At 51.9% G+C, this 17,017-nt stretch overlaps 3 protein-coding genes across 9 annotated transcripts in view; all 3 read left to right on the top strand.

Annotated features, from left to right (window-relative positions):
* GTF3C2 (general transcription factor IIIC subunit 2) overlaps nucleotides 1–1,429 on the top strand; it is a 21,522-nt gene extending 20,093 nt beyond the window's left edge. For both annotated transcript variants that reach the window (XM_007108381.4, XM_028496634.2), the window contains 3 exons: nucleotides 168–320; nucleotides 471–578; nucleotides 862–1,429. In XM_007108381.4, the coding sequence (XP_007108443.1) occupies nucleotides 168–320; nucleotides 471–578; nucleotides 862–1,080 (480 nt within the window). In that variant the 3' untranslated portion in view covers nucleotides 1,081–1,429. The remainder of the gene's footprint in view (nucleotides 1–167; nucleotides 321–470; nucleotides 579–861) is intronic.
* A 3,002-nt stretch (nucleotides 1,430–4,431) lies between these two features.
* Nucleotides 4,432–14,084, top strand: MPV17 (mitochondrial inner membrane protein MPV17). 6 transcript variants are annotated; one of them, XM_007108386.4, is made up of 8 exons: nucleotides 4,432–4,523; nucleotides 4,923–4,997; nucleotides 11,808–11,888; nucleotides 12,113–12,195; nucleotides 12,290–12,385; nucleotides 12,634–12,666; nucleotides 12,925–12,977; nucleotides 13,968–14,084. In XM_007108386.4, the coding sequence occupies exons 2-8, from the start codon at nucleotides 4,928–4,930 to the stop codon at nucleotides 14,035–14,037; spliced, it is 486 nt and encodes a 161-aa protein (XP_007108448.1). In that variant the 5' UTR covers nucleotides 4,432–4,523; nucleotides 4,923–4,927; the 3' UTR covers nucleotides 14,038–14,084. The 6 variants fall into 6 exon arrangements, with proteins under 6 accessions (XP_007108448.1, XP_007108445.1, XP_007108446.1 ...); XM_007108383.4 differs by having other exon boundaries at nucleotides 11,773–11,888; nucleotides 12,103–12,195; XM_007108385.4 differs by having other exon boundaries at nucleotides 4,451–4,544.
* A 947-nt stretch (nucleotides 14,085–15,031) lies between these two features.
* Nucleotides 15,032–16,939, top strand: UCN (urocortin). Its single transcript, XM_007108388.4, has 2 exons — nucleotides 15,032–15,843; nucleotides 16,109–16,939. The coding sequence occupies exons 1-2, from the start codon at nucleotides 15,539–15,541 to the stop codon at nucleotides 16,500–16,502; spliced, it is 699 nt and encodes a 232-aa protein (XP_007108450.1). The 5' UTR covers nucleotides 15,032–15,538; the 3' UTR covers nucleotides 16,503–16,939.
* The last annotated feature ends 78 nt before the right edge of the window (nucleotides 16,940–17,017 follow it).

Here is a 17,017-nt window from a genome sequence, read left to right as displayed (position 1 = left end):
AGAGGCCCCCGCAGAGGGAGGCCCGTATACCACAAAAAAAAAAAAAAAAAAAAAAAAAAAAAAAACCATACTACTTACAGTCTTTCCTGCTCCAAACCAGTTTTCTCTCTTTTACTTCTATTCAGTCTTCAGTATTATAGAACCTAATCTAACATTCTTCTTTGTAGCCTATATATAAAGCAGATCTGATGCCATATCAGGACAGTCCTCAAGGTCAGGACCACTCTTCTGCTTCATCCGGGGCCCCCAACCCTCCCAAGGCTCGAACTTATGCTGAAACCGTCAACCATCACTACTTGCTGTTTCAAGACACAGATTTGGTAAATTGAGGCCAAGAGAATGGGTGTGGCATTAGAAAAAGTAAAAAACTTGAGTCCTTGTATAGTAGGGAACCCTAAGGAGTTCCAGGAGAAAGATGCAAAACTAAGAAGCTGCTCACTTTCTCTCTCCTATTACATCCTCCTCCCCAGGGTTCATTCCACGGTCTGCCCCACAGAGAACCAATGCTGCGCATGCAGGAGGGCGAGGGGCAAACGCGGCTCTGCCTGGACCGGCTACAGCTGGAAGCTATTCATAAGGTAGGAACCTCATCTCCTCCCAACTCTGGGCCTGTGAGCAGTGAAATGGGATATGAAAAGGTAATGGAGACGGTGAAGGGGGGGAAACAGCTCCGGCACTCTCATCCTCCAGAGCATGATAGACATACCTCATTCATCGTCTTCTCATTCCTACCTCTCACACCATCGTGGTCCTCCTATCCTTTCAGTTTGTGGCTCCTTTTTTTTTTTTTGATCTTACAGCTAAGACTCACCCTAAAGCAACAACTGTGAGCATCTCTTTTGTTTTCTTTTCTCTTCACAGGTACGTTTCAGCCCAAACCTGGACTCCTACGGATGGCTGGTCTCTGGCGGGCAGTCAGGGCTGGTTCGGATCCATTTTGTCCGTGCACTCACCTGTCCACTGGGCCACCGTATGCAGCTTGAAAGCCGAGCCCACTTCAATGCTATGTTCCAGCCGGCCTCCCCCACTCAAGGGCCTGGCTTCCCTCCAACCAGCCATCGCCTTCTGCCTGGTCCCTAGTCGTGGTCCCCACAGAACACTCAGGATGAAGTCTGCCGAGAACTGGCCCCGTGCACACAGCCATAGGAACTGGGGCTTTTCCGGACAGTGAAGCTGCCAGGCCTGGACCTTTAGACCTGCCTCCCCAGGACTCCTTAGATCCCTCTCTTTCCACAGACTTCTTCTGTCATCACGGCCCCCCGCGGGCAGGGGGGTTCTCCCTCCACAAACTCTCAAGTCTCCTCAGCATAAAACTATGACTCACGAGAAACACTCAGGCCTCACCTAGGCTTGGGAGTCAAATTGCTCATATTGAGCATATTGTGAAGTGGGTAAAACTAAGTAAAGGTACTGGGTGTTTTTGAGACCACATGTGAGTGGGTGTTTGGAGAACTGGAAAGGGTATCTGCATGAAGGCTCCTGTCTGACTGTATTCCAGGATCCAATATTACTGCCTTCCTAACTTCCTCTTTAGAGTACCCAACACACAGGCCCACAAGGGGGTGATGGTAATTCATTGCACTGAAGCTGCTTATACTTAACTGAGGAACACACCACAGACACCCTGCCAACAGAACAGTGGCCCAGATCTTACTTGCTCCTACTTATGAAATATTCCCAATCACTGGTCATCTGACCCTTCTTGAGCACTCCTAGACAGTCATTTTTTAAAAATCTTCCTTTATATCAAGTCAAACAGTATACCTCTATAAATTTTACCATGGGTGTTAGGAAATCTAGTCACTCTTCCCTATGATTGCCCTTTTAAGTATTTAAAAATAGCTATCATGTGTTTCCCAAGTTTTTTTCTTCTCTAGATTAAATATCTTCAGTTACTTTAACCATTCTTTTACACGTCATGATTTTTGATCCTTCATTATACTGTCACATTGTTGACTTATTAAACATATTTAGCTACTTTATTTCAACTCTATAGGAGGTATTTCAAACCCAAGCACAGTAGTGTATTATAGCTCATCTTGTTAGAGTCCTCTTGTGGGATGTTGCAGACTCACAGTGACTGCAGTATTGCCTCTTAAGCAAGGATAGACCCCACAAGGAGAAATAAGCAAACCATAGTCTTGGAATGTATAAGAGTACAACCTGAGGTTTGGGGCAGGGAGTAGTCAGATGACTTCAGGAAATAGGGAAAAACACATAGCCAGCTCCTATTTAAGGGAGTGGAGATTAGTTCAGTGCCGACCTGGAACAGAACACTTTGACGCTGTAGACTGATTGGCCAAATATCTGGGAACAGCTTTCTGCCTGTTCAGTGTAGGGAATTTAGCATTATGTGAGAAAATCTCCTTTAAGAGGAAAGGAATCAAGTAGTTCAGTTCCTTCCCTGTACAGAAGAGGAAACAGATTTGGAGGCAACCCAGACCATTAGCAGCAGAGAGACCACAACTCACGTCAATGCAAAGCAGCCAAGTATGCACCATCCTATTGTGCCAGCTCAGGTTATGCCAGCTTTCTTTTTGAGAGAACTGGTAGGGAAGTGCTTTCCATTGCAGAGGAGCTTTGCTCATTCTACACAACAGCCCCTTGACACTGCCTCAGGAAATCCCACTTTCAGTGGTAGAAAAGATGGGGCCTGGGGACCCATGTCATTGAGGCTGTAGGTTGGTGTTGGCAGCCCTGCTCCTGCTGCTGGGTCTCTGCCCTAATCTCATCCTCCAAAAGAAAAGCAGGAAAATGCTTTCAGCCCTTGCTCTCTTTCTCTGCCATAAGCCATTTTTGCCCCAGGCCACTCCCCTTCCAAACTTTTCTCCTGATATATACTTTATACTATCCATGGGTTCCTGTACTTTTCTTCCTTTGTGCCTTTGCTCACACTATTCCCTCCTCCTGGAGTGTCCTTTTCCACCATCTCCACCTAAGTCCTATTCATTGTTCAAGGCCCCGGCTCAAATTCCACCTCCACCAAGGAGCTTCCCAGATCTCTCCAGTAAAAATTATTCTCCCATGTGCTCCCAAGAGAAAAGGAAGGAAAAGAGGTTAAATGAGAGTTTATTAGGCACCTGATCTATTTCAAGTACTTTAGCATATGTTACTTAATTTAACCCTTTGAGGTTGGTATTGCCCCATTTTACTTGACAAAGATTCTGAGAGGTTAAGCAGTCTGAATAAGGTCAGATAACTACTGAGTGGTGGTAGATAGTCTGACTTCAGAATACAACTTTCCAACTTAGCACATTTGGTCTATTACTAGTGTAAATTCCTCTAGCATGGTGTTTTGCATATAGAAAGCTTTAGTTAAATGTTTGTGACATCGAATTCTCTTTGCTTCCTCACTGTGTTTCTCCAGTTATCTGTTACAGGATTCTCCCTGCCTTAATCATATAGGAATTGAGTAAACTGTGGCTGGAGCTAGCCAGGTAAAGACCCTGAAAGAGTCAGATATGGTTGCCTCCTGAAGTGTGAGCTCCCTAGGGGTGATTAAGCAAAGGGTGTCAGCCTTGTGAATGTTTCCACTACCCTAGAAAGGATTTGCAGTATATTCACAAAATTTTAGAATGTTAGAGCTGGAAAGGGATTAGGAAATCACCTTATCTATTGGTTTCCTAACAGTTTTAGTTGTGGGCCCTTGTTTAAATGTGGCTTTTTCTAGAAGTATACATGTATTTTTTAAAAGCTTAGGTAAAGAAGAACCTGTGATACCCCTTCCCCCAAACATCTATAAAGCCCTAAAACTGAGGAGCCCAGTTTGAAAAAGAGTTCAACTCCCTAATTTCACAGATGAGGAACTTCAAGTCTACTGATGACCAAGGCTGCAAACCCGCTAGTTATGAAACCAGTATCTAAACTAGAGGATCTGTAATCCGAATGATTTCCATGGAGCAGTCATCTTTACGCAGCATTTCTAAAGGCTACTGTGGACAAAGCATTGAACTAGTTGCTATGAGGACGACAAATACGAACAAGACCCAGTTCCACCCATTCAGGAGCTCACAGTTCAGGCTAGTGAAGAACTTACAGACATTTTTTTTTTTTTAAAGTAACACACACGCACGCATTTAACTATGGCTAATAGTTTCCAAACTATGATTCCTGAGACCGAGAACGGCGTCTGGACCTTGGCCAGTTCCGGGACGCGGGAACAGTGAGAGTCTATCCAGGTTAAGAGGCCCGTGCACCCGGGAGAGAAGGGGCAGAAGCAGACAGAGTTCGGACCCAGGTGGGCAGGCGGGCCCCGCACCAAGACAGCGCAGACCGAGCCGAGCCCTTCTCCGCTGTATTAGTGGCTGAAACCACTCCCATTCCGGCCCTGGATGCCGGGGAAAGCCTAGCGGTCAGCCGAGCGGAAGGGACGGGATTTGGGGCGGAAGTCCCGCCGCCGCTCAGGTCACGTGGGAGGGGCTGAGCTCGCGCGCTGGGGAGTAGTGAGAGCTTCGCGGTCACCGGCTCAAAGTGCAGCGATCCCGTAGCGGCAGCAGCGCGTGTGACCGTTCCAGGCCCAGGGAGTCAGAGGCCGTTTTTCTAGGGTGGAGTTGGGCTCAGGAAGGATGCGGGCTGGTTCCAACTGACAGTCTGAATCTGGGGACCGACCGGGCTCTGGTTGAAAGCCAGAGCAAACCTGTCCTCCTGTGTGTCTCGGTCGGGACAGAGGCCCCCAGATAGACCTGCTTCAGGGCTGGGGGTGGGGTGGCGGGTGGCGGCCACCGGTATGCCATAGCCGCCCACAGCCTTCCTCTCTTCCCCGATTGCCTAAGGCGATCCCTGTGACAGGAAGCTGTCCAGGAAGCCTCTGCCCATTTAGAAGCGGGATGGGGAGAGGGAGTGGGCACAAGGGAAGGACAAAAGTCTCTTTAACTGTGGAGAGGGGCAGTGGGGGTGACCCCCCTCTTCTCTCGCCTTGACAGAAAGCATGGCACTTTGGCGGGCATACCAGCGGGCTCTGACTGCTCACCCGTGGAAAGTACAGGTCCTGACAGCTGGTAAGTGTCCCTGTGGGACCTAGTGGTACCAGAGCAGGCTGATCTGGGAGGCAGAAGCTCGCTGCACCCCCCGCCCTCATTTTTTGCTTTTATTCAGACCCCTTGAAGGATTGGCTCTCACCCCAGTCTGTTCTGGAGGGAGGGTCCCCAAGTCTGTTCTTAAGGAAAGGGGTATGCATAGATGACCTGGCTATAAAGTAGGATCTGAAAGTCCTCACAAACCTGAGGAGTCATCCCCTTAGGATAAGAAAGGCATTGCCCCGAGGAGGCCTTAACTTAGAAAACGAACAATAACAAAGGCTCCTTTAACATTTCACAGTGTGCAAAACACTTTCAACACACATTATCTCATAGGGTCCCCACAAAGGTGGGGACACAAAGTGGGCTAAGATTACTTGGGTCCACATTAGAGCACACACCTAATAAGTGCTGGAATCAGATTCTTACCCCAGTTTATTTTTCTTAGTATTGTTATTATTGTGAAATATATCTTAATACATAAAATAATGATTAAGATATGTATGTACCATTGAAATAAAAGTAAACTGAATACTCCTGTATCAGTACCCAGCTTTGAGACCCCTTGAATGCCTGTCCCTAATTCATACAGCCTAAGAAATAACCACTTTCCTGAGTTTTGTTTATATCATTCTTTTGCTTTTCTTATAGTTTACTATCTATGGATGTATCCTCAAACAACATACTAACCAAGGATTTATTTTTACTCTAAATCCAGTGATTGAGTAGCAACCTCACAAAGGTAACCCAGTGACTTACCTGTATTTGTTATCATCTCATTTTGCAGATTAGGTAATACGAGAGGAGATGGCACAGAGATAAGTTGTATAGGGGGAAGGATTGGAAGGCCTGTGACTATTGGGGCAGTGAGAGGGTGACCGGTTAAGATAAGGTCTTGCCTATGTTTAGAGGAAGGGAACAGGATTCTAATGAGGACCATGGGCTTCTGAGAGGAAGACTGTTAAAAAGGGGTGGGGGGGATGCTACTGAAAGCCAGGATGCAACAGCAGTCCTGTTACTGGAATAGCCCCACATCAGCACTAGGAACTTCATTGAGCAACTGGCCAAGGAGTCTTTTGCCCCTCCCTGGGCCCCTCTCCAGCCTCCTGTGCCCAGCTATCCCCCATCCTGTCCTCAGAGTGTCTGTCAGCCTGCATGACTCACCTGGCTGCGTGTGTGGTGACTCATGCTGTACTGGGTGGCTGTGATGGGAACTGACACGCTGGGCCCTTTGCCCAGCCTCAGATTCCCTCAGGGACCCTAACTGCCGGAAGGAAGTTTCCCCCTCTCCCCTTCGTGGCCATCAAGAATAGGGAGGGAAGGATGGTCCTTGTGTTTCCTTACCCAAGGGATCTGCAGCTGATGAAGAAAGGAGCTAGAGCCCCAAGGGGTCCAAGTGCAGATACGTAGCTGAACTGGGGTGCTGGTCTGTCAGTGCTAGAGCCCTGTGGCTCCACACCCGCAGTCGTCCTGAGGCTGTGCCAGTATCTCAGCCCTGAAGCAACCTCTAGGTAGCACTTTTCTCAGACTTTCCCAGACCTTTCAGACTTTTCCTTCCCTGCTGCTCAGTGTACTCGAATCAAACTACAAATAAAGGGGGGAAGTGGATTTAGCTCACTGAGCTGTTTTTAGATCCCAGCACAGGAGTTCCTAAGGTCCCATGGCATAGCTCATCACACTGGAAAACAGAATAGAGATTTCAGACTTGGAGTTAGAAGACCAAGGTTTGAATCTCAGAGCCATAGCACTTAGTAGCTGTGTGAATCAGGACAAGAAAATAAACCTCTTTGAGCCTCAGTTTCCTCATTTAGAATTTGAGTTTAGTTATATGACCTCGCAGAGTCAGTGTAGGGCTTATCTCTGAAAAGGCTTTAGAAATCAAAAAAATGCTCAAGAAACTTAAAGGCTCCAGGAGTTGGCCCTTTATATGAGTGTTGGCAACCCAAGAACAAGCTCTTATTTTTATAGTGGTGTTTGGGTTGGGTTTGTTCCACTTGCCGTAAATTTGGAACATGGATAACCATCTAGCCCCGGTTCTCCAAAAAGTAGAGTCTGAAGCTTCTTTGCACGTACTTCGTTAGGAAGTAATCCCATGGTGGGGAGAGAGGAAAGAGGGACAGCCAATAGAAGGATGCATTATCAGATGGACTCTGCTTAGGGCATATGGCTGCTCAATCCCTTAAAACTGACTGAGAAGCTCTTTGAAATGCCTCTTAGGACTTTATGGGTGAATAGTCTTTTCTGGAGAAAAGGAGAAACCTTTACCCACCGGCTCCATCCCACGTTGGTCAGAGGTTTTTGCCATATGGGATGTTGATACCCGTGCTCTGTGCTCTACCAGGTTGCACATGCATCATCCCCAGGTAAAGCATTAGTAGCTCAGCCCCAGGTAAGGCATAGGCCTGAGACAAGGACCCATCAGGTGAACTGCAGTGGTGGCTGGAGTAAGAGATAAGTGAATCAAAAAGATCTGATATGTTTCAAAAGAAGTGTCTGGTACACCCAGTTTGGGCCAAGCCAGAGTCAGGAACAGGGCAGCCTGGGCAAAGGTCTGCTTTGTGTTCTGCAGAGTCTGAGTCAGCCTTCTCCCATCCTTTCTTGAGGGCCCTTCCAGTCTCCAGGGGGCCCAGCTCCATCCATCTTAGGCCACTCTGGTCCTGCTGTGGAAGCAGCTGAGCTTCTGCAGACACTGGTTTCCCTGCAGTCTGAATGTGAGAGCTCAACAGGCATTAGAGACCATCCAGTCCAGCCCCTGATACTACAGAGAAGGAAACTGAGGCACGAGGGAGGAGTGATATGCATGAGGTTTCATGGTCAGTGGTGGAGCTGGCATTAGAACCTGGGGCACTTCCCAGTGCACTGCCCTGCAGTTGAGACACCTGGGACCTCAGAATGCTGAGTATAGTTCCAGCTGGTCTGGGCTTAGGTACCTGACAAGCTGCAGAACCCTCCGTTTTGTCTTACTTTCTAGCAGTGGGAAGCGTTCAGGCCAGGAGTGGGGAGAGCACTCCGACCATCCCAGAGGAGGCGCTCCCCTCTCACTGCTGGCTTCAGCTCCCTCCACGCTCTGCCAGACCAAGCCCCTACCCCAGGCAGCTATTTAATTATTGGAGACTTCTGGAGAGGAATGAGACAGCACCCTGGCCCCCTGCCAGCGGCTATACCTGCCGACCCAGGCCTCCCAAAGTCAAGGACAGTTTCCTGCTCCTCATTCCAACTTCCTGCCCCTCAGTTTTCTCATCTTCCATTAATACTTTGGTTTCTTGCATCTAAGACTCGACACACAAAAGCCAGGAGAGGAACAAAATAGGGGAAGTAGAGAACTTACCCCCACCCATGCCTAGGATGAGGGCATGGAAGTTGGGGCTTTTCCACTAGTGGGCAGAAGGTGGTCCCAAAAAGATCTGTGCTCAGATGCAGGCGCTCCCCAACCCCTACCCCCCGCCCCACTCTGCTGAATCTGGTGGCGAGTGACGGCATGAGAACTGGCACCTACCCAGGGGCATGATGTCACACCCACGCCAGCGTCTGCCCGCTGGGCTCTGCGCCCAGCCTGGCATTGGGGCATCACTGCCCAGCAGCCCCTTGTCCTGCCCCATCGGGGCTCAGGCATTATGTCTCGGCAGGCCTCTAGTCCCAGCCCCCTGGAAACAAGTCCAAGGAGAGGGGAGCCAGAGCACTGGAGGGTCCAGGCCAACCAAATATGTCCAAGAGGACTCCCAGAGCCTAGGGTGGTTGGGGTCTGTTTGGGCTCTGGGTTGGGGAAGGTGGGATGAGGAATCTGGATGTCAGCCCTTCCTGCTCAAACAATCACTCTGACCAAAAAAGGCCTTGCTGTGTGCTTAGGCCAAAGCCTTAGAGCTCCCTGGAGCTGCTGCAGGCCCACGGGGCCTGATGATCTGTGTTCCTCCAGAGGAGGAACTGGGCATGGTTCTGTCTGAAATGGACAGCACTGGCAGGGCTACAGGCTACACACCACCTACTCACTCCTGCTGCTTTGTTGTCTCTCAGGCCTGATGGGCATGGTTTGGGGGCCTGGAATCCATCTTTCTCAAAGGCTGCAGGCTTCCAGGACTGTGGGACTGCACGTCAGGGACTTTGGTTTTCACTCCTGCTCTGCCTTTAGCTTGTTGTGTGACTGTTGGTAAGCCATGAAGAGTGAAAACACCCCTCTCTTTGTGACTGTTTCCTTCCCAAGAATACTGCTGCTTGCCCTCCCCACAAGGTGATAAGGAACAGAGGTGGTCACATTCTGGGGAGTAAAAGACAGAGGAGGTGCGTTAGTCCAGGAAGTGTCTTTGACATGCGGGCCTTTGGGGCCTTGTTTGGGCAGGACGGCCCCCCCCCACAACCCGTGAGTAGCAGCCACAGGAGCCTCTTGGTGCCCACTGGCCCCTGAGCCCAGGTCTCGGCCTCTGCTGGGGATTCCCTGGCTTCCTGTACCCCCTTGAGAGAAGGCCTGGTTTCAGGCTCCAGCTCCACTCCTTACCAAGTCACCTCATCTCTCAAAGACATTAAATGGAGGTGTGACCTCTACCTTCCAGACCTTTTGTGAGGATTAAATGTATGAGAGCCCTTTTGTATACTGTAAACATCTTGCCAAATGTCAAACTGTTAGTCCCTTCATTTAAGCAGTGACTGTGTTTCTGTTCCCCCTTCCCCGGGCCTCGTCAGGGTCACTCTTCCCGTTATGCATGGCCACAGCAGCTCCCTTCCCTCCCTGGGCACGCAGCTGGTGACCCCAAGTTGTTAGGGAGAGGGGATAGGGTGTTAAGTGCTAATTGCGTGGAGGGAGAGCAAGCCTTCAGCCCCACTGCTTCTCACACCTTGAGCCTGGGTGCATCCTTTGGGCTACACTTGGCGTCCTCTGTGCGCTTCCCAGGGCAGTCTTGTTGTCTGGCTGGTACCTCTGACATTTCTCCCAGTTTATTTTCTGAGCACCTGCCAGGCTCGGTAGGGTGGGGGATAAGAGAACAAAGACGTCTAGGATTCTGTCCTTGCCCTCTGGGAGGCCGTGTCTAGCTGTGTTCTGGGAAGGACCTCCACCACTTTGGGAGTTTCAGGGAGAGGAGAGGCAGGGCTCCCTTGGTGGGTGTGCTGGGGGTCCCAGCAGCTGAGGCCAGCAGCCTAGGTCACCTGTGGGTGCCCCAGCCCGACCCCAGCTCTCAGCCTTACTCAGCTGCCTCTGACGAGGCTGCACAGGGGCAGGGCTGTGCAGGGGTGAGGGCGAAGAGCAATGAGTGTGCAGCCAGCACGGACGTCAGAGCCAGCTCCGGGCCAAGGATGAGGATGTGTTTGCCCAGTGCTAATTGAGGGCACAGGGACAGTGGTGGCTATGGGGCTGGAGGGGACTCTCATTACTCACTGTGATGGACAGGCAAGTTGAAGGTCATACGGTCACTCCCAAGTGGCCCTAGTAGAAGTGTGTGTTTGCTAGAAACCATCACACCACCATCACTGACGGGGCTCTGTAAACAGTGATGGTTTCTTTCTTTTTTTTTTTTTCTTTTTTTGGCTGCGTTGGGTCTTCGTTGCTGCACGCAGGCTTTCTCTAGTTGCGGCAAGCAGGGGCTACTCTTCGTTGCGGTGCGCGGGCTTCTCATTGCTCATTGCAGTGGCTTGACTTGTCACAGAGCATGGGCTCTAGGCACACGGGCTTCAGTAGTTGTGGCACGTGGGCTCAGTAGTTGTGGCACGCGGGCTCTAGAGCGCAGGCTCAGTAGTTGTGGTGCACGGGCTTAGCTGCTCCGCGGCATGTGGGATCTTCCCGGACCAGGGCTCAAACCCGTGTCCCCTGCATTGGCAGGCAGATTCTTAACCACCGCACCACCAGGGAAGCCCAAACAGTGATGGTTTCTCTCTTGGTTTCTGGTTGTGGGTGTCCTACTAGTGCTGCTTGGAGCTGGGTGTCTGTGCAAGTGAGGGGAAGGGAAACGGGTGCAAAGACCTGGGGAGAAATGGCCTTAATACCTGTTGGCAGCTCAGTTGGAGGCTGTGAATGGGAAGTCTGGGTGTACCTGACTGTGCTGGAAGGTGACAGGATCCTTCCTTGCAGGGACTCTTACCAGCTCAGCCAGTCATCCTCCTGCCTGGGACCATTTGAACACTTATGTTTTAGAGTTATTCTTGCTGTTCTCCACAAACAGAGAGCCCAAAACCAAGGTGAAGGACATTGGCCAGGGTCTTGCCTTCGGCTGGGGGGAAAAACAACCCCAGGATTCCTTAGCGTTCTGTACATGATCTGTTCATAGTAAGGCGTCCTGGAAAGAACATTGTCTAGGAAATCAAGCCACCTGGTTCTTGGCCTTGGCTCTACCACTTACTGGTTATGTGATGTCCCGGACCTTCATTTCCATCCATAACTCTAGAGTAAGGGGTTTGCACGAAAACGTCTGGAAGGCCTTTCCAATTCCGACAGTCAGTGCGTCGTCTCAGCCCCTGGCACCACAGATTCTCCTTCCCCTACCTGCGGTTTCTGAGTCCAACTTTCCTTCACTGCTCAGTGCAGTGTTCTTGGGCCCTGGCTTGCTCAAGGCTGCTCATCCCAGTTTCTAACAGGACACATATGAAATATCACCATCCTTGGGGAGGTGTTACCATCCTTGAAGCAGCAGGAAAGGACTGGCCATTTGCCCCAGAATGAAACCCCTGGCCTCAGAGTGCCAGAGCCTCATTCAGTGAGCAGACTTACCTCCCTCCTTGGGATGGCAGCCTGTCCCTGGGAGGTGTCCTGACAACACCTGTGTACCCTGCACAGGGTCTCTGATGGGCCTGGGTGATGTTATCTCACAGCAGCTGGTGGAGAGGCGAGGTCTGCAGGCACACAAGACTGGCCGGACCCTGACCATGGTCTCCCTGGGCTGTGGCTTTGTGGTAAGTTCTGCCCACAGCAGGGCTGCCGGTGGATTGGACAGTGGTTTCAGTTCCCTGTCATCCTTTAGTTTCCCTTGGACCCACATCTAAGCCAGCCTTGAGTGTCGGCTCCCCCTGGGGTTTGATTTCTAATATTCGGGGGAGGAGCTTTGTGATGTAAAGGCCTAATGCTCCCCCCTGCATCCCTGCTCCCCTCTTTGGGGGTTACTTTCAGGGCCCTGTAGTAGGAGGCTGGTACAAGGTTTTGGACCGGCTCATCCCTGGCACCACCAAGGTGGACGCACTAAAGAAGATGCTGTTGGATCAGGTGAGCGCAAGGAAAAGGGAGTTGGGGAGGGCGAGCTGTGTGGAGGGAGGGCAGGGGTTTAGGTGCTCACCGTGCTTTAATTTCTCTTCCCCAGGGGGGCTTTGCCCCATGCTTTCTGGGCTGTTTCCTCTCACTGGTAGGGACACTCAATGGACTGTCAGCCCAGGACAATTGGGCCAAACTCCAGCAGGTGAGCTGGGCAGGTGAGGGGATGATTTCTGGATGGCAGGCCGGCAGGCCCAGGGAAATGAGGCGGGCTTCATGAGGACGGGAAGGGTGCAGGTGCAGGCAGAGCCCCAGCTCTGGAGGAGAGGAGCTGAGGGGCAGTGGTGCAGGGGTGTCTTCTCTGAACAGAAGTCTCTATGTGCTACTCAGATCGGGAGGTCTGAGCTGCCTGGAAATGCAAATGTTCACTTGTTCCTTCTCTTGTCTCCCCAGGATTATCCTGATGCTCTCATCACCAACTACTATGTAAGAGCTGACACCTCAGAGGCCTCTTCTTCTTTCTTGAGTCCAGAAGTGCCAGGGACTGGGGGTCCTTCTGACACAGAAATCCCTCAGTTGGGATTACTCTCTCATTCCCACATGGGCACCATACTCAGGGAAGCACTCACCCAGTTGTGCAACGTATTCTTGTCTGTAGAAGCTGGAGTCAGACCAGGCAAGGCAGGGAGTCTGGGGTCAGGTGATGGAGGCAGCCCACCAACCTTTACCTTCTCTCTCTTGTAGCTCTGGCCTGCTGTGCAGTTAGCCAACTTCTACGTGGTCCCTCTTCATTACAGGTATGACAGATCCCCAACCCCCCCCTTCAAGGAAGATGCACATTATGAACGGTTGGAGACAAAGTGATTCAGTTTAACCTTAAACTACCTTAGACCCCCCAGAACACTCTGCCCTGGTCAGAGCTCCTCAGACTCCTGAGCATTTTATTATAGAACATCCCAGAGTGTCTGCCCACTGACTTCTTTCATCTTCCTAGGGAGGATCTTGCTCCACAGTCCTTGTCTCCATCCCACCTGGGCTCTCTGCCTTTGATGGCATGTCTGCAGGGGCAGTGCTACAGCCTAGGTTTGGCAGAAAGGTAGACCAAAGAGACAAGTAGGAATGTGGTCAGGTTAGTCCACTGCAAAATATTATTTTATCCTAGATAATAAAGGTAGTTGCTGAAATCTCAATAAAAAGATATAGTGGAACCAAGATGAGTGGTTAAAATGATTGGAGGTGTGGGGGCTTTGGGAACAGGGAAAAACATGAAACTCTTCAGAGGGGACAGGGTCAAAATGGACATGAGTAGCATAGCTAAAAGGAGTATAGACTTATGAACTAAGTGAAACTTTAGGGTCCTTGCAGTGCTCTTTGAAACTAGAGCAGCAAGGTATATTTAAAATAAAGAGAAGGAGGTGCTACTTTATATGGCAGGCAGCACATTTTTCGGAAGATGAGATCTCAGCTGGACAAGATGGACAGATGTGTATTTAGAAGGAGCCTGGGCAGGAGTACGAATAATGGAGCCATGCATGGCGAGATGGCGGCTGAGGGGGGGTTAACTTTGGGGCTTTTGTCCCGGAGACAGAGCTCTGGGCCGGCACCAGAACCCGAGCTGGTTTTCCTCTCATCTGAGCCACACATCCCTCCGTGGGGGCTGAAGGAAGGAGAGCTAAATCTGGACGTTCTTGGAAATAATCCCTCTTTTCCCACTGTACTTTCCCATCTCTCCCCGCTTGCTTGCTCCTAGTCTGCTGCTGCTTCACGGTGCCATCCCTGTTCCGTAGGTTGGCTGTCGTCCAGTGTGTCGCCGTTATCTGGAACTCCTACCTGTCCTGGAAGGCACATCGGCTCTAAGTCTGCCTCACTCCATCATTTCAAGCTTGCAGTGATGCAGCTTGACCCTGGAAAGGTCAAACCACCTCCTCAAAGTGGGCACATTGGTTTTCACAGGGTTTGGTGGCTGGTCAGAACTTAATGGGGTTAGCACTCTGAAGTGGGCTGTTTCACTCTCAAATGTAACCTGACTCCTACTGAAATCACTAAAACCTTTGTAATGGTCTTATACCCACCACATAGTAGGCACTCCATAAATACTTCTTGAACCATGATTTTGTCACCTTCAGTTTACACCCATATCCCGGCAAGTACCACTCATCCCCACTCTGCATAGGCACATCTGTTTTTCTAACCCTTCCCAGCCCTAGTCTAGCTCCAATTTTGGGGGAGCCCCTGAAGCTCTTTATATGGTGCCTCCATAAATATATTTCTAAATAGGTAATCTGGAACTTGCAGAGGCAATGAATAAGACCCAGCAGAAACCGACTGGGGAGTCCCGTTTTCTAGAGTTTGGAAAGAACCTGGAGCCCACTAAGCCCAATCTTTTACAGATGAGGACACTGAGGTCGACAGAAGTGAGGTGACCTGTCCACATCATGAGTTACGGGCAGAGTAGAAACTTGAACCCATGTGCTATAGTTTGAATGTTTGTATACTCCCCAATTGATATGATGAAAACCTAATGCCCAAGGTGATGGTATTAGGAGGTGGGGCCTTTGGGAAGTGATTAGGTCATGAGGGCAGAGCACTCATGGGATCAGTACACTTACAAAAGAGGCCATGTGATGAGACAGCAAGAAGGTGCCATCTGTGAACCAGAAAGCAGGTCCTCACCAGACACCAAACCTACTGGCACCGTGATCTTGGACTTCCCAGCCTCCAGAACTGTGAGAAATAAATGTTTGTTGTTTATAAGCCACCCAGTTTATGGTATTTTTGTTATAGCAGCTCAAACACTTAAGACACCCAAGTTTCCTTCCTACGCAGTGATCTTAACCTGGAGGTCAAAGATAAAGTAATACTGCTGCTGTGATTCCCAGGAGAAAACTTAACTTGGCTAAACTTCTGCTTTGGGACAAACCTAGGAGCAGATGGACCAGGCTTTTGTTGTCTGAAAGCATCCTAACCAGAGGCCCTCTTTTTTATGGTGCCTCAGTCAGACAGCCCTAGAATTTAGATCCTGGGGCTAGAATGACATCAAAAATCCTGGCAGCTCAGGCTGCCTCAGACGCCTCTTGGGTGGGTACCATGATGGTAGCTGAGTGCCAGCAGTGCTGTCCTGATTGCCTCCATTTACAGAACTGATAGCTGGGGCAAGGGACTGGGTCTGAGCAGGACAGCCTTCTCCAGAGGCCTCTGGCCCCTTCTAGAGGCTGAGGACGAGGTCAGCACCATGGACAGCCCCACGGTACAGTCTTCCTTTCCATGTGCCAGAGAAGACTGCAGATCTGGACTAGTCTGGTCTGGGGACAGGCCCCCCCGGTCACTGCTGGCCGTTCTAAACAGGTGAAGGACTCTCATGGCTGGAGCAATCTTTACTCCCCAACAGGCTTCTCCCTCTCTTGAGCCAGGTGTCACTTCCAGAGACGCGCCCCACGGGGTCTTGCAGCCGCAAGGGTCGGACTCGGACTCGAAGCTGCGGCCGTCATTGCTCTACAATCAGTGCATGTTCCTCGCTGACGTCAGCCGGAGCTGTCCTGGCGCTATAAAAGGCTGGCGGCAGTCCCGGGACAGACCCCGTGTTCCCCAAGGCGCCCTCAGCCCGCCCCGAGGGACCGAGACAGGAGCTCCTTCCTGCAGGGTACAGACGCTCTCCAGCAAACTGTGAGTGGCTCTCAGCGTCCGCCCAGACTCCCTCAGCACCAGGACTGCGCTCAGCTCACCCACCGAGACCCGCCAAGAGGGAGGGAGGGAGGGAGAAAAGGGTGGCACAGGACTGGGCAGCGGCTGGGGCTGGAGGGAAGGCTGTGGGCACCGGGCAGCAGTCGCAGGGGCCCGACAGGGGCGCTGGAAGTGCGCGGGAAGGGGAGTGGCTCCCCCTGCGACTGCCCCTGGCGCACCTCACCCTGCGCTGCGCCTGTGTGTCCAGGGCCGGTGGTACCATGAGGCCGGCGGGACGCGCGGCGCTGCTGGCGGCGCTGCTGCTCCTGGCACAACTGCGCCCGGGGAGCAGCCAGTGGAGCCCGGAGGCGGCGGCGGCCGGGGTCCAGGACCCAAGTCTGCGCTGGAGCCCCGGGACACGGAACCACGGCGGCGGGGCCCGCGCGCTCCTCTTGCTGCTGGCGGAGCGCTTCCCGCGCCGCGCGGGGCAGGGCCGATGGAGATCCGCGATCACAGGCGAGCGGCCGCGACGGGACGACCCTCCGCTGTCCATTGACCTCACCTTCCACCTGCTACGGACCCTGCTGGAGCTGGCGCGGACGCAGAGCCAGAGGGAGCGCGCCGAGCAGAACCGCATCATATTCGACTCGGTGGGCAAGTGATCGGCGGGGTCTGGGGCCCCGAAAATCTCGATCCCCATCCCCCACCCCCGGGCTGAGACGTGCGCGACAGGAACTGACCCAGTCCCGCGGGGCTAGAGCGGCCTAGGGATACCCTGAGCACTCTCCGCTTTACTAGTTTTTAATAAAAGTGCCGAAGAGCCGTTGGCTTCTGCTGCGGGGCGCGGGGAACCACAGCACGGTGTAAACCCGTGGGAAAGTGGGGCTCCCAGGTCGGCGAGAGGGGACCAGATGCTGCGGGAGGGCTCCGCGAGAACGGCTTTCAGCCAGGGTCCTGCGGTCCCCATCGTCCCCAAGTCTCCCAGGAACTCAAGCCCAGGTGCCGCCGCACCACCCCCGACCCTCTTGGCCCTGGGCTTGCGAATCCGTGCCTGATATCGAGGAGGTGCCCAATAGGGGTTCATTCCACTTCCGCCCCCGAAATGGTCCCAGATTAGGAGAAGGTTGGGATGGATGGTGACGCGATCGTCGCCGAAGCCGAGGCTGAGAGAGTGAGC

The sequence above is a fragment of the Physeter macrocephalus genome, chromosome 12 (assembly GCF_002837175.3).
Source record: "Physeter macrocephalus isolate SW-GA chromosome 12, ASM283717v5, whole genome shotgun sequence".
NCBI lineage: Eukaryota > Metazoa > Chordata > Mammalia > Artiodactyla > Physeteridae > Physeter > Physeter macrocephalus.
This window is presented reverse-complemented; position numbering and strand designations above follow the sequence as displayed.